This window comes from Protobothrops mucrosquamatus, unplaced genomic scaffold (assembly GCF_001527695.2).
Source record: "Protobothrops mucrosquamatus isolate PMUCROS unplaced genomic scaffold, P.Mucros_1.0 scaffold_279, whole genome shotgun sequence".
Classification (NCBI taxonomy): domain Eukaryota; kingdom Metazoa; phylum Chordata; class Lepidosauria; order Squamata; family Viperidae; genus Protobothrops; species Protobothrops mucrosquamatus.
This window is the reverse complement of record NW_015386355.1, coordinates 344,095-358,929: the sequence shown is the minus strand read 5'-3', so window position 1 is coordinate 358,929 and position 14,835 is coordinate 344,095. Positions and strand designations below refer to the sequence as shown.

General features: G+C 38.3%; 1 protein-coding gene and 1 pseudogene across 1 annotated transcript; both read left to right on the top strand.

The window, feature by feature from the left end:
• Positions 1 to 320: 320 nt before the first annotated feature.
• On the top strand, positions 321 to 2,419 carry LOC107302641 (annotated as a pseudogene).
• A 6,125-nt stretch (positions 2,420 to 8,544) lies between these two features.
• On the top strand, positions 8,545 to 9,570 carry TAAR5 (trace amine associated receptor 5). Its single transcript, XM_029287263.1, has one exon. It carries the CDS (start codon positions 8,545 to 8,547, stop codon positions 9,568 to 9,570), a length of 1,026 nt encoding a protein of 341 aa, XP_029143096.1.
• The last annotated feature ends 5,265 nt before the right edge of the window (positions 9,571 to 14,835 follow it).

Genomic DNA, 14,835 nt, shown 5'->3' with positions numbered 1-14,835 from the left:
TTGTATTTATATTATAATAATCATACCGAAATTGACATCTGTATGCCTCACGAGCATAAACATGTTCTGTAGTGGTGAAATAAGATAAGTCACTATTTGAATGACCTGTGGGATCAAAACATGATATGTCTGAAATTAGGGGGAAAAAGGTGTCAATAGCCTTGAAAAGTAACTGTTAATGGCCAAGATGCAGTTGGAAAAATAAAACTGATGAAAGAAATAAGAAAAGGAAACCGCCAGTGAGTAACATGGGATTTCAGTACTGTGTCATTTATCTGCATTTATCATTAACCTCACAATAACTCCATCTTATTAAAATAATGGTGCTGAATCTGCTGGAAATTACTTTGGTTAAAACCTCTCAGAAAAAGGAGCCTTATATCAGTGGTTCAGTGAAGAACCATTTTAGGATTTGAACTGGAACTTGTGCAGTTGCTTTTGTACACATATCTAATATTCTTAACTCCACAATTTAACTTAAGAGGGTTTTTTTCCCTCTTAAATGGGAGCTGCAGTGGAATCTGCAATTCATTTAGTGCAAATCATTTAGTAAGCTAGAGGTAGATTTTTTATTATCCTTTGCTCACCCATACAAGCCTTGGCAAGAGACAGCAGTAGTGTGATTTTAAACAAGGAGATCTCTCATTATGTATTGCTACAGTGATCAAATTTTCTTGGGAAAAAATAAAGAACAAATCTGTAAAGGGAGAAGATCTGAAAGAGGTTCATTACAATACAAAAAAATAATGGTTTATGCTTCAGACTGCTTACAAAGGAAAATTCAAGAGCAAAACTAAGAAAAGAAACAATTCAATTAAAAATAAATAAATGACAGCTATCTGAAATAAAGGACTATCCTTTATAAAAATGATGTATGGTCTCTGTATGTATTGCATATATCAGGAACTATTGGTCCCTATATTTATCACAAGCTCTGATTATTGTTGATTGTGTTCTCTTTCCACAGAACCTTCTCTTTTGAATGACATACTTGTTTCTCAACATTATGAATTCCAGTAGTCTCTGTAGCCTGCAGGAGATAAGAGCTTTGAGTCTATTAATACTTTGCTTACAAAAATGTAAGATCTCCACTCAGCGATGTGTGGCAGTATTTATTTGATTTTACTTATTAAAGCAACAAAATAAAAACAATAAAATGATAAGCATTATTATTTAAATCAACTTAAAAGTGAACAACGATGGCAAGGTATGGTAGCGATCATCCTCTGTCCTCCATTTCAAACATTTCAAACATTCTTCAACCAACATACTGACCTGCTCCATGGCCTCCACAGACTTTGCTCAGCTTTGCAGTAGTGCCATACAGTGTGGTCAAGGCTGTGGTTTCCTATTGGTACTTTGGAGACTTCTGCAAACTCCACTGTCTGCTGTGATATCATGCTCTGTGCTACTTCCATTCCCCATCTATGCTTCATTTCTGTGGATCGCTACTATACTGTATGCATCCCACTTCCTTAGCCCACCAAAATCACTATAATTCAAGGTGGATTTTTTTTTAAGGGATTAGTTGGTTTACCTCAATCTTGTCTGCTCTGGGTCTTGTTTACTCAGAGCACAATGTGGAATTCATTGAGGAATACATAGCCTCCTCCTCCTGCTATGGATTCTGTGCTTTCACTTTTAATAAGCTGTGGGAAATAATAATAATAATAATAATAATAATAATAATAATAATAATAATAATAATAATAATAATAATAATAATAATAATAATAATAATAATAATAATAATAATAATAATAATAAAGTTGGAAGGGACCTTGGAGGTCATCGAGTCCAACCCCCTGCTCAGGCAGGAACCCTATACCATTTCGGACAAATGGCTGTCCAGTCTCTTCTTAAAAACTTCCAGTGTTGGAGCATTCACCGCTTCTGGAGGCAGGTTGTTCCATTGGTTAATTGTTCTAACTGTCAGGAAGTTTCTCCTTAGTTCTAAGTTGAATTGATGTCTTCCTTCATAGCCTTTTTTCTTCCCAGCATGGTGATGGTGGGAATGTATCTCCATATATTTCTTGTTGCAAAACACAACCTATGCCCTGCAAATTTCTCAGATTTCTAGTGTTTCACATTGTGAATCTGATGCAAAAGGGAAAATTTTCACAAAAAGGAAAACAAAGCTTGTCATGGGAACATTTACTTTAAATAGGCTTCCTTCCTTTTTCTCATCATAACAGACCCCAGTACATCAAATATTGATATGATGACCCCTGAAGAGTTGTACAATGCCTTTCTGTGTGTGGGATATTTCAATTCCACTTGTAATCCCATCCTTTATGGTTTATTTTATCTATGTTTTCACAGAGCATTTAAAATGATTGTGACAGGGTCCATTTTCAGGCAAGATTCTTCTGCAAGAATCTCCTTGCTGCAAATGCTTGATATGGACCGACATTGTTGATGATTCATCCACTTAATCCAGCCTTGAAAGGCTGGTATTTCTTAGTCGTTAAGTGACATTACATCACCACTATTAGAGGAGGAACTGTTTCCCACCCTTAAAAATAGCACAGTCTTGTGATATTTATAAGATTAATGGATTTATTGTGACATAAGCTTCCCTAAGCTAAATTCTACTTACCATGTGAATGAACTTTTAGTTTATATATGTAATATATACACATTGAAAAAATGTATTAACATTATACTATGGCTAATGGTAGCAACTGACCTCTGATATGTGTTCTTCCTTTATCCCCTGGCAGTTAATGGATACTTAGATCTTGTTGTGTACAAGAAATGTTTTTTATTTCTACATTTTCTTTGTTATGTACAGCATATACAGTCTATTTGTATCTGCTCCTCTGATAATCACTTTCTTCCATTATGTGTAATTATATGTTTTCCTTGTTTTCCTATTGTTAGGGAATCTGTTTTAATAAATCCAGAACTCAGATACTTCCCCTTCTATTTTGTAAAATTTTGAACTATTTGACTTTATACAGTAGATCTGAGAGTTATGTGTCTTGGAACATTTCACTGTTTATTGCATACAATGTAAAACAGAAATATTATGTCAATATTCATAGTTTACACTGTTCACAGTTTTAGAATGGGAGGAACATGATGGAGAACTGCATGTTTTTCTATAACTGATCCCACTCCCAACCAAATTATGGAATTTGAAGAACCAAATCTCTTCTACGCACGCAAACTTATTGGATGCTTAAAATGAAGAGCTGAGATGTGTGTAATATGCTTAATGACAATGATGATGTAAAAACAAGGAAACTCAATCATGAATCTGTTGAAAAAGAACTTTAAGTACCTTAGAAACTTAAATACCGTAGATATTTTCAATACATGTATGATAACATGCAACCATAGATACTTTCAGGGGGGGGGGTTTGTCATAGAATGCACTGGAACAGAGTTTTGGCTCCTTTTTTCGACAGATTTTCCAGAGTTGCTTTCTTTTCCTATTGCTGCCCTTCCTATCCTCATTTGCTTTTGAAAATGCCCTGCTGGCAGTACGGTGTGAGCGGGGTCCCTCCGGCACTGTCTGCCTCCTCTAGGAGGAGCCATGAGGCACCGGAGCACCACAGCCAGAGTGTGGCTTGATTGGCTGGGTTGGACCATGTCGTGTGGAAGCTGATGGTGGTGGTGGGAGACACACAAACATGGAGGCCATCTTTCACGAGAGGGTGAGCAAGCCTTTTGCCTTCCCTTACAAAGGTGGGGTGTATGTGAGGTTAAAAAGATGCGAAGCGAGAGGAAAGAAAGGTGGCTGGCACGGAAGCTTGCCTGACAGCAAAACTTTGCTGTTTTGGTTCCTTGGGTAGTTCAAAGGCTGGGATGTCTACGAAAATCTCTTTTTAGTCTTTTATACTTTATATTCAAACTGCAGAGAGGAAGAATAAGAATAAAGCCAATGTCTTGTGATTTGGAGGTATTAATAATAATAACATATACTAATTATGTATTGGTCAGATGTAAAGGTAGACCTACAGTATAAGGTTTAATCAGATCTATTTATTAAATTGGGTTTAACTTAAAGGTAAATTAAAAGTAATCTGTTCACTGACAAAGTTTCAGCTTTAATTTGTTTCAAGTCAATATCCACATTAAACTCCAAATGTAAATTTTTCCACCTTGTTTGACAACTTCTTAAAAATAATTCAATCTTTTACAAGTAACCAAATTTTGTTTTATTGGGCCAATTTCATTCCACATAGAAAGCTGACATTTCCACTCATTAAACTAAATGGGTATGCCAGTGGTAAATGTCCCAAAAGATTAATAAAATGCCTTCTTGTAATTTAAAGCCACACAGTCCATGGTAACCTTAATAGTATTAACTTACCTTGAACAAAATCCTAGTTTTTTAGATACACTAAAAATTGAAGGGTTTTTTTTTCAACTACAAAAGTAAACCTTGTAGGGTAGGCAAGACGGGTTGTATGATGTGTGTGAGTGCACCTTTTTTTTTTTTTTTTACAAAAAAAGCACTGGATACTTCAGTTATGCTAGCCTTCTAAAACTGATTCTTTTTCTTTTATTTGCTTAGAGAATTTTAAAAAGTGCCTCCAAAGATGCAAATGTCACTTCTTAACATAAGTAAGGTGACAATATTGATGGAAAAGTAAGGATTCTGACCAGCTTAAGGTTGACTCAGCATTCCATCCTTCCAAGGTTGGTAAAATGAGGATCCAGATTGTTGGGGGCAATATGCTGACTCTGTAAACCATTTAGAGAGGATTGTAAAGCATTGTGAAGTGGTATATAAGTCTAAGTGCTATTGCTATTGCTATTCTGCTTCCATTAAGAATGTAAAATTATGATGACTGCCAACCAATGGGAAGTCCACCAGCAGAAGACAGATGTATTTGGACAATGAATAAGGGTTCATGTGTTGGATTAGGACAGGGGTAGTCAACCTTGGCTCTTTTAGGACTTGTGGACTTCAACTCCCAGAATTCCTGAGCCAGCTAAGCTGGCTCAGGAATTCTGAGAATTGAAGTCCACGAGTCCTAAAAGAGCCAAGGTTGACTACCCCTGGATTAGAAGAAAAACCCAGGTTTTAATCCACTTCAGCCATGGAAGTTCAGTTGGTGACTTGGGGCTAGCCATTTTCTCCCAGTACAATGTACCTCAGATGGTTGTTTTAGGCAAAAAAACAGGAAGGACCATAGTGTATACTGTACCTCCTTGGGTTCCTATTTGAAAGAGAGGACGTAAACTTAACACAATAAATAAATATTTGTCCATTTAGGTCTCTTCAGTCTTATTCCAACAACTGGTGATATTAGCCTACTGCCTCTAATTTATTGGATTTTTATGTCGTCCATCTCACTGATGCAGCTACTTTGGGCAGCTACTACTGGGCTTAACAAATAGCAATCATAATTAGGAGGTACTGCCTAGCAATGATAGGAGCTGCAGTTCAGCAAGACTCAGAGGTAGGTGTCACTTTTATGGTAGATTTTATAGGCAGTTTGTCCCTTATGTAGCAGCTCTGTAATCTTTAATGGAACAAGTCATTACAGTATACAGTATATTGGAGGATTATGCTATCATTTGTTAAGCAGCAAGGAATACGCTGGTCCATAAACCTCCAGGCACTTGCGCACACATTGTTGCTAAATGAACATGTTGAAGACCACACCTTCCAATATAATATTCACTAGAGAGGCCTATTATTCCAACTGGATTATATAAGGCCTTACTTGATTTCCTATTCCTCAGATACACAATGAAGACAGACTTTGAAAATTAACGCAGTGGACTCTAGCAGGTAAGCTTTTTTTTCTATGTTATTTATATATTTCAGTCCCAAGCCAAGAAAGCATGCATTCTTCCTTCTTTTTTGCAGCTGTAAAAAGCCTTTAGATTTATTTTAATAACACACTCAGTTCATTTCAATGCAAATGTATATTGTTTAATCTATACTGCCTTGAGCTGAAAAGATGTTTGATTTGAAAACAGATGTCTCCTAATATACCTATCAATTGCACATTCACATTATTCAGGTTCACTTCCGCCTTTCTGCATTTCCAAATCAGTATAGACACTATTTATATTGCAGAATTCTTTATCCCTGCTTATTTGTTTTGTAAACTAGAAGTTTAATTATTAAACAGTACGTCAGTACATCAGCTAAAGAATAATTGCATTGTAATTGTTACCTGCAAGTTGGGTTTCTATTTATATTTTTCACGTAACTGAAAATGAAGGAAAGTCTGCTTGAAAGGAAAGAGAGAGAGAGAAAGAGAGAGAGAAATACAATGCTTTCATAAGGGAGAGGACCAGGATCTCTCTCTCACACACATATCTATTTGCACTGTTAGTTTAAAAATAACAAAAAAATCCTCTTTGCTTTCTCATTCATATTATAATCAATTATTATCTGTCGTTTGGAAAAAAGCCCACTTTCCAGCAATGCAAAAGACATACAAGATTAAGCAGTATGTGTGTGTGTGTTTGTGTGTGTATATAATTTAGCAAATGCTCAATCACATGCTACTATGCACAGTGCTTTTTTTCTTTTTTTTAAAAAAAAGGTGCCGGAACTCACAGACGTCATACAACCCGCCTTGCCTACCCTACAAGGTTCCATCCAAAAAAGGTGCCGGAACTCCGTTCTGGGCGTTCTATGAGAAAAAAAGCCCTGACTATGCATATGGACACAGCATTCCCTCTGGCTTGGAGAGCCTCTAATTTCAACATGACTTATTTCTTTTGAAAAAAACAGAGCTCCTCTCTTCTGTCTTTCTCCATTTTCTTGTGTGGTTTTTTCCCCCTTCCTTATTAGTCCACTAGAGAAATGAAGATAGTAGGCATGGGTGCATGTATGCAGCATCCCAGAAGTCTTGTTTAAGCTACAGGAAAAAGAAAAAGGAGATGCACCCCACCCATTCACCCACCCTGACAAGCAATTTGGTAAGGTTGGGAGGAGAACAATGAAGAGAGAATCATGCAAATATATAGTTGGTGGAAGAGAAGACGAAAAGAAAAAGTTGTAGGTAGGAAACCTGGGGACGGTAGAAATCATTAGGGATATACATTAGAGTACCCAGAAATATAAATCATACAGGATGGGTAGTTTGCTAGTGTGGGAAGAATCCAGAGAAAGAAATATTTGGAAAATATTAAAAAGGCAGAATATATTTCCACAAAGGAATAATGGAGAAGATCTTTAAAAAGGAGAGAAACCAGCCTCCAGAAATCAGCCCAGCCCCTAGGCAGAAGCCACCAGAGCCATCTTTCTGTCTGGTTCTCCTCTTCAATAAACTACAACCTCTTTCTAAAGCAGTCTCCGTGTTGTTTATTCCCGGCTTGGACTGGACCCTGATGAAGATTTTTCTTTCAACACTAGCGAGGGGATCTTCAGTCACAGATGTTACAGGGAAGGGTAACAAGAACATACTTTACTTGATGGTCTGGGCAAACAAAGACATCCTGTTTCCTTTCTCTTTCTGCTGTTAATCTGGGGCCAGTTTAGCTGAGAGAGACAAGAGTATCCTCATTTGGAATCAGGTTGTAACTCTTGTAGCATCTGTCTTTATTCCTTCACCTCCAAGGATTTCGCCAAACTACTCTGAACAAATCCTTCTTTGGCATTCTTGTGCACATTGTCACACAACCCTCTATGGTTGTAAAAAATTTTTAAAAATCAAATTCATTTTTTAACAAGGAGCTCTGATAATCCTCTCAATTTCCCCTTAGCCTCCTCCAGTATTCCCTTTTATAGGAGTCCCCACAGTGCATCTTAATTCTCCCTTCTCTTTTTCTTACTGGGCAGAACCCTCCAATATCCAGTTGTTCCAAAGCCCTGTTACAAATAAATTGGAAAAATCCTTCCTTGCTTTCATTAAGATCTTGTTTCAAAAGCTGAAGAGGTAAACCTGTGTACAATCTCTAGCTGCCATAGCAATAGCAATAGCACCTAGACTTATATACCACTTTATGGTGTTTTACAGCACTCTTTAAGCTGTTTACAGAGTCAGCATATTACCCCCAACAATTTGGATCTTCATTTTACCAACCTCAGAAGGATGGAAGGCTAAGTCAACCTTGAGCCTGTCAGAAGGATGGAAGGCTAAGTCAACCTCGAACTCCTGGCAGTCGGCAGAATTAGCTTTCAATAGTGCATTCTAACCATTGTGCCACCTGGACCATATCATCTAGCTAGCAAAACTGAATTCATCTTTAAATTTCACTGTCTCAATCATCACAGAAATGAAAAAATAGGAAGAAAGGGACAAATATACAACATTTATATATATATATATATATTAAAAAAGGTAAAAGATAAAACAGATACGCATATTGATTGATGGTAAAGGATCAGAACTAAGAATGATTCTTGACATATCAAGAAAGAGAAGGGCTGAATCAATGGGATTATATCAAATGGAATGATCACACATTTTTCACTTAACTCCTTAAGCTACAGTAGCAGTCTTTCAACCATTGTTTCCCAGTGTGGGGGGGGTCACATTTTCTGCCTCTTGATTCATATATCCTTTTTTTTTTTTACAGAACGTTTGCTATATCAGAAAGAAATTTAAGGCAGTCTGAAGCCAAATGATCTCCATTACAGAAGAAACTATGCCAGTCCCACTGTGCTTTAAGATGAATGGTTCCTGCTCAAGAACCCTCCATCCCTTTGGAGTCCAGTTAGCCATTTATGTGGTCTGTGCTATTGGTGTCTTAGTTACCATTATGGGGAATCTCTTGGTGGTGATTTCCATCTTCCACTTCAAAATACTTCACACTCCCACTAACTTCTTGCTACTCTCTCTTGCCCTGGCAGATCTCCTCCTGGGCTTAACGGTCCTTCCCTTCAGCACAATCCGCTCTGTGGAGAGCTGCTGGTATTTTGGGGATGACTTTTGCAGGCTCCACACTTTTCTGGACACAGTCTTTTGCTTGACTTCCATACTTCACCTCTGTTTTATCTCTGTCGACCGTCACTCTGCCATCTGTGATCCTTTGCTCTATCCGACCAAGTTCACCATACAGGTTGCTTGCATCTACATAGCCCTGGGGTGGGGGGTTCCTGTGGTTTACACGTCCATCTTCCTTTACAACCAAGAAGTTGAGGAAGGGCTAGGCCAGTTTTTGCAAGACTTGCCCTGCGTTGGGAGTTGTCAGCTGCTGTACAACAAACTCTGGGGCTGGATCAACTTCCCAGTCTTCTTCTTTCCCTGCCTCATCATGATAGGGTTATACACAAAAATATTTATAGTGGCAACTAGACAAGCTAAACAGATCAGCAACATGAACAAAAAGCCCAGAGGGAGCAAACATCAGACAGGAGCTGCAAAAAGAGAAAGGAAGGCAGCAAAAACCTTAGGTATCGCAGTAGGAATCTACCTCTTTTGCTGGTTGCCATTTACCCTAGACACTATGGTAGACAGCCTGCTGGATTTCATTACCCCTCCTGTTGTGTTTGATGTTCTTATTTGGTTTGCTTACTTTAATTCTGCCTGTAACCCCTTGATTTATGTGTTTTCCTACCGTTGGTTCAGGAAAGCCGTGAAGCTCGTTTTAACGTGCCAGGCCTTCTCTACAGGAACATCTTCAATTGATTTATATCAAGAGGAATAATCTATGGTTTGGAAGGCAAATACGGTTGTGGAAAAGTAGAAAAAAATAGCATCCCCACCCACTTTGCAATCAAAGTACATAAAACTGAAGGTCAATGAAGCTATTTTGTTATCAGAGAGACTTCCCCTTCCTGACAATCAAATAACAATAATGAATTAAATAGCTTGTCATTTTCTGCTCTTTCATGACATTCCTCCCCCCAATCACTTTCTTGGGTAGATGCCTTGTTTGTTTGTTTGTTTGTTAAATTTGTTTGCTGCCCATCTCACCATGCTTTACTTTTCCTGAGAGTAGTGCTAAAGTCCACTGTCCTTTGATGAACTTCATTCCATTATTTTCAAGGCAACCTAACGTGCCGTTATTCCTTTATTTTTCTTTCTACATTTACTACAAGAATGATTTTGTTTCAGTAATGAAATGAGATCAGCATTGTCCAGACCTAGCCAGTCATTTCAAGCAAGCAGAGTCAAAATAGGATTGAAAGCCCATCTAGGTTAATCAGGAAAAATAGAAACTGGAGATTAATTGTAGAAGGCAATTTTACTTGGTGACATCAGTAAATCAAAGCTCATTTGCTTTTAAAATATTTCAACTATAATAAGGAATAGTAAAAAAAAAAAAGGAATGATAACAAAACAACAAACAGAAATATAAAGAAAGAGAACTGTTCTTGGTGAAAGATGTTATCTGTGGTTGCGTGTTCAAAACCTAATCATCACTACTTATTTATTAGGAAAATGTTTTCCCCATGTTTGATCATGGACTGCTTGCAAATAAGTAACACAAACGAATCTCTTTGGAAATAATTATTTGATGTGAAGAGATATGTAAATATCAACAATCTGTTCAGCATCTTTGAGCTTCAATTATGTGTAAGCAATAAAAGCTGAGCTCTCTTGATCAACTGCAAGATGTGTCTGTCTCCTTTTTGCTTCCTATCAAAGCCATGGACATTGGCTTCTGCAGTTGTACCCGAGTTTTCCCCAAAATAAGACTGGGTCTTATATTAATTTTTGCTCCAAAAGATGCATTAGGGCATATTTTCCAGTTAGGGCTTATATTCGGGGAAATATCGTACTAAATGCGTCCATCTGGCTGACGTGCTTAAAAGGGGTTTATTTTTGGGATGGGGCTTATATCAGTGGTGGAGAACCTATGGCACGTGTGCCAGAGGTGGCACTCAGAGCCCTCTCTGTGGGCACACACGCCATGCCCCGGAGATGGCAACTGTCCCTCTTCATCCAGCCGTCCACTAACTCACTGAGGTCCCACATGGCCGGATGCATCCCAGCACCCATGTGCTCGCTGGCCTCTGTGTGCAGGGACCGATGGTGTCAGGCAGCAGCTGCCCCAGCCCCTGCCTCACCTTGCCCTGTGACAATGGCATCCCTGCCCTGCCTTGTCTTGCCTCGCCTCACCCCGCAGGACGAGCCTTTGCCCACCGCCCCACCTGCCAGAGACCCCCTGGATCTCCCCCATCCCTGCCCAGCCCCCCTGGATCTCCCCCATCCCCATGAGCAACATCGAGGCGGTCACGCCCACCTTGGCCACACCCACCCAATCTGCCATGACCACCACAGCCACGCCCACCCAGTGGGCCACACCCACCTGGCACCCGGCGATAAATAAGTGGGTTTGGGGTTGCAGTTTGGGCACTCAGTCTCTAAAAGGTTCTCCATCACTGGCTTATATTATGGCCATCCTGAAAAATCATGCTAGGGCTTATTTTCCGGTTAGGTCTTATTTTTGGGGTAATAAACTATATTAATCAAGCAGACATGTAACTGCTTGACACGTTGTACTATGCCATTATTTGTTTAATCATATGTTGTTGGGTTAAAGAACAGGCTGACCCAAAACCAAACCAAGTATATTGTGTATTTTCATGATATGCAAATCCAGCCCTTACCAATTATGACGTTAAGCTTACTTCAGACATGGGAAAAGAGGATGTTGCCAGGGCATCCACTTTCTATGGAAAAGTCAGAAATAGTTGCTGTGCCCACCTTGTCCTCTTGCTGTACCTCTCCTCCTCTCATATGCAAATCTCTAGCTGCAAATAATTACTTATAACTATGGTATACTCTTCACAAAAACACTACTTTAATTGTGGTGGTACAGAAAGTAAATGGGATTTCATGATAATGGAAGAAATGAACCGGAAGTGAAGTTCACTCATCACTCTTAAGCTCTAGATTAGGCAATTTTAGGCAGTTAGTTGTTGGACTAAAAAAAGAAAAAGATGAAACCATCTTTTTTTTTCTCCTTCCCATTACAAAATTAGATTGGGTAAATTTAGTCAGCAATACTTCAGTCAACAATGTTATGCTCATTTCAATCCACCATTTTGGTAAAGCAAAATTGTTATAGCTTGCTTTTCTCCCAGGGGCACATGCAGTGGTGGGATTCAAATATGTGAACAACTGGTTCTCTGTGTGGATGCCGCTTCCGGAAGTCCATTCTGGGCCTGGGCAACAAAAAATTAGCTATTGGTTCTGCCAAAGTGGTGCAAACTGGCTGAATCCCACCATTGGGCACCCAGCTTAGTGGTAAAAGATGCTGAGTTTGCCAACTGGAGAGCTGACAGCCCAGGTTTGAGACCCAAGCTACCTTAGCACCCAGCAGTTTGAAAGCATACAAATGCAAGTAGATTAATATGTACCACTCAGTGGGAAGATTACAGGGTTCCGTGTACCTTTAGCATATTGCCATACTGGCCAATGATCACAGAAATTGTTTTGGGATAACGCTGGCTCCCTCAGCCAAGGAACGGAGATGAGCATCATGCCCTAAATTTGGACACAACTGACAAGGAAATTATTATTTTTTTGCTTTTCTCCCAATCTTGCAAGGTACTTAAACTACATTTGTTTTATATGTTGCAGCACTAAAGAGATAGATAGAGAGAGATAGATAGATAGATAGATAGATAGATAGATAGATAGATAGATAGATAGATAGATAGATAGATAGACAGACATATGTTCCTAACCCCAATAACACCAAAATGATGAAATGTAATTTACAACATCACAATTTGAGCACCGCTGTTTTTGTATTTGACTCACAATATGTGTGCCAATACGAAGGAAGGCCGACTTTCTGCAATGATACACTTTGTTCCACTACAAGCTGGGGATTTTTATAATTACACATTAGACTATTAATTTCATCATGGCAAGAATGATAAAGAGGATTCCTTCCCTGTCTCACTTCAAATTTGCTTTTGAATGTTAGGTACTGGTTATATGTCACTGGACCTTCATGAATAGAGGCAGTCTATCTCTGAATAATCAATATAAGGAAAGGGGGAATACACAGGGAAGATCTCCTGACTTTGGACTTTCTTATCGGTTTCTTGAGATCTTGTTGGCTGCTTGTTGGGAAAACCATGCTGGTCAGCTTTAGTCTGATCAATTAGAGACCTTCTTATATTTTTCACTTGGTTATGATATCTTTCTCCCATGAAAAAGGCTTTAAAAAAGGTGAAATATAGTTAAGTCCTCATTTAGTGACTACCTCAATTAGGGACAGTGGTGAAAAAAATAAATTTACAAACAATCCTCATATTTATCAGAGTCATCAGCGAGATGGGTGAGACATAAATTTGATAATAATTATGCCCTTCACAGTTTTGTAAAGCGAAATAAAACTGAAATAACATCAGAAGTAATTGCAGTGTCACTTAGAAACCACTTCACTTAATGACTGAGTTGCCAGTCTCATTTGTGGTAGTTAAACAAGGACTGTCTGTAAATGTTTTATAGTGCAATAGAGTCCAACACCTTGGATTCTGAATAAAATCACAATAAATTGGGTGCATTTTGAAAAAACAACTAGTAGCCCATTCTTCATTTAGCTTAGAAGTGTTTATCTGGATGCATTGACAAATTGTTCTTAAACAATCAACCATACTGAGCATTATAAATAAGGTAGCTCTTACCTTGCAATGTAAGATTGTCAATTACCTGTTCTAAGAGAATAACCAGTTTTTTCAAGCTACGAAACAAAAAAATGATATCCAAAATCTGCATTAAGGCAGCAACGTTGTTAGGTACTGAATTAATTAATACACACTTTTGAATGGCAACAAAATTTTATTAGAAATAAGAATTCAGAAACTGAGTCAAAATGATATTTCAGCCATGTCTGTACTAGGTATTGTACTGTTGTGAGAATAATCTGGCTTTTCTGGTGGTGGATGTCCATGACTTCCAAAACCTAAAATCTCACAAGCTACTGTGTAGTACCCAAAATATAAGATCTCATTATTCCAAGATGGTAAATATCTTCTGAGATTCAGCACAAGTTTTATTACATATTAAATGGGAGTATGGACACCATCTAAGAATGGGACAGATGCCTTGACAAAGGAAGGTGCTGCCCTATGCATTTGCAGACTTGATCCTGAAATATACAAGGCAAAGATAATAACCGGATTCACACACTATGCTACATTATAGTTTATTTAATAATGATTTGTGCATTAAACCACAGTTGGTTTGGTGCATACAACCGACTGTCACAAACTGTTCTTTAGAAATAATATTGGCTGGGCTTCGGACAACAGGCTAAGTCAAAAGTGAACATCACATTCTGGTTTAATGCAATGTGTGAAACCACTCTGATCTATACAACTACACTGCTACAGTAGATGTTTTTTGTGTGTGACCAGATATATGAAACAGTCTGGGAGAGCAGGAACCTTGCATATTGAGAGGATAGGTTGTCTGTCTGTTGTTAGGAAGGCATTGTTAGCTTTTGTTGTTCTCTACAGTATTGACTGTGGAAAAAAATGTGTTACACATGAGTTAAAACCCTGGATGGAGAACACTCACTTATTATAAATGAATCATCCTTCAACTGATGTTGTGGAGGGTTTAATCAATATTATTCTGTGTTCAAGTTAACTTGATGGTTTAGATTTTTGTTGTATTTATATTTATTTCATCTCTCTCTCCCTCCCTCCCTCCCTCCCTCTCCTTCTCCCCGCCTCTGCCTCTCCCTTTATGTTTTAAAATTTTCTTTACTTTTGTGTATATGCCTATTGTTCTCCTTCTTTAGGTTTATATATTAAAAACAATTAAAAGAACTAAAAATCTGAAATCTACAAGGTTTAAAAAACCAGAATAAATCACACGTTCTTTTAACTGCAGATGAAGATGAAGGTTGTGGGTGCTCCATCACTGGAGGTATTTAAGAAGAGACTGAACAACCACTTCTCTGGAATGGATAGGGTTTCCTGCTTGTGCAGGGGGTTGGACT

Excerpts from the sequence above, each read along its gene's own strand:
- TAAR5 (XM_029287263.1), top strand. The coding sequence starts at position 8,545 with ATGATCTCCATTACAGAAGAAACTATGCCAGTCCCACTGTGCTTTAAG.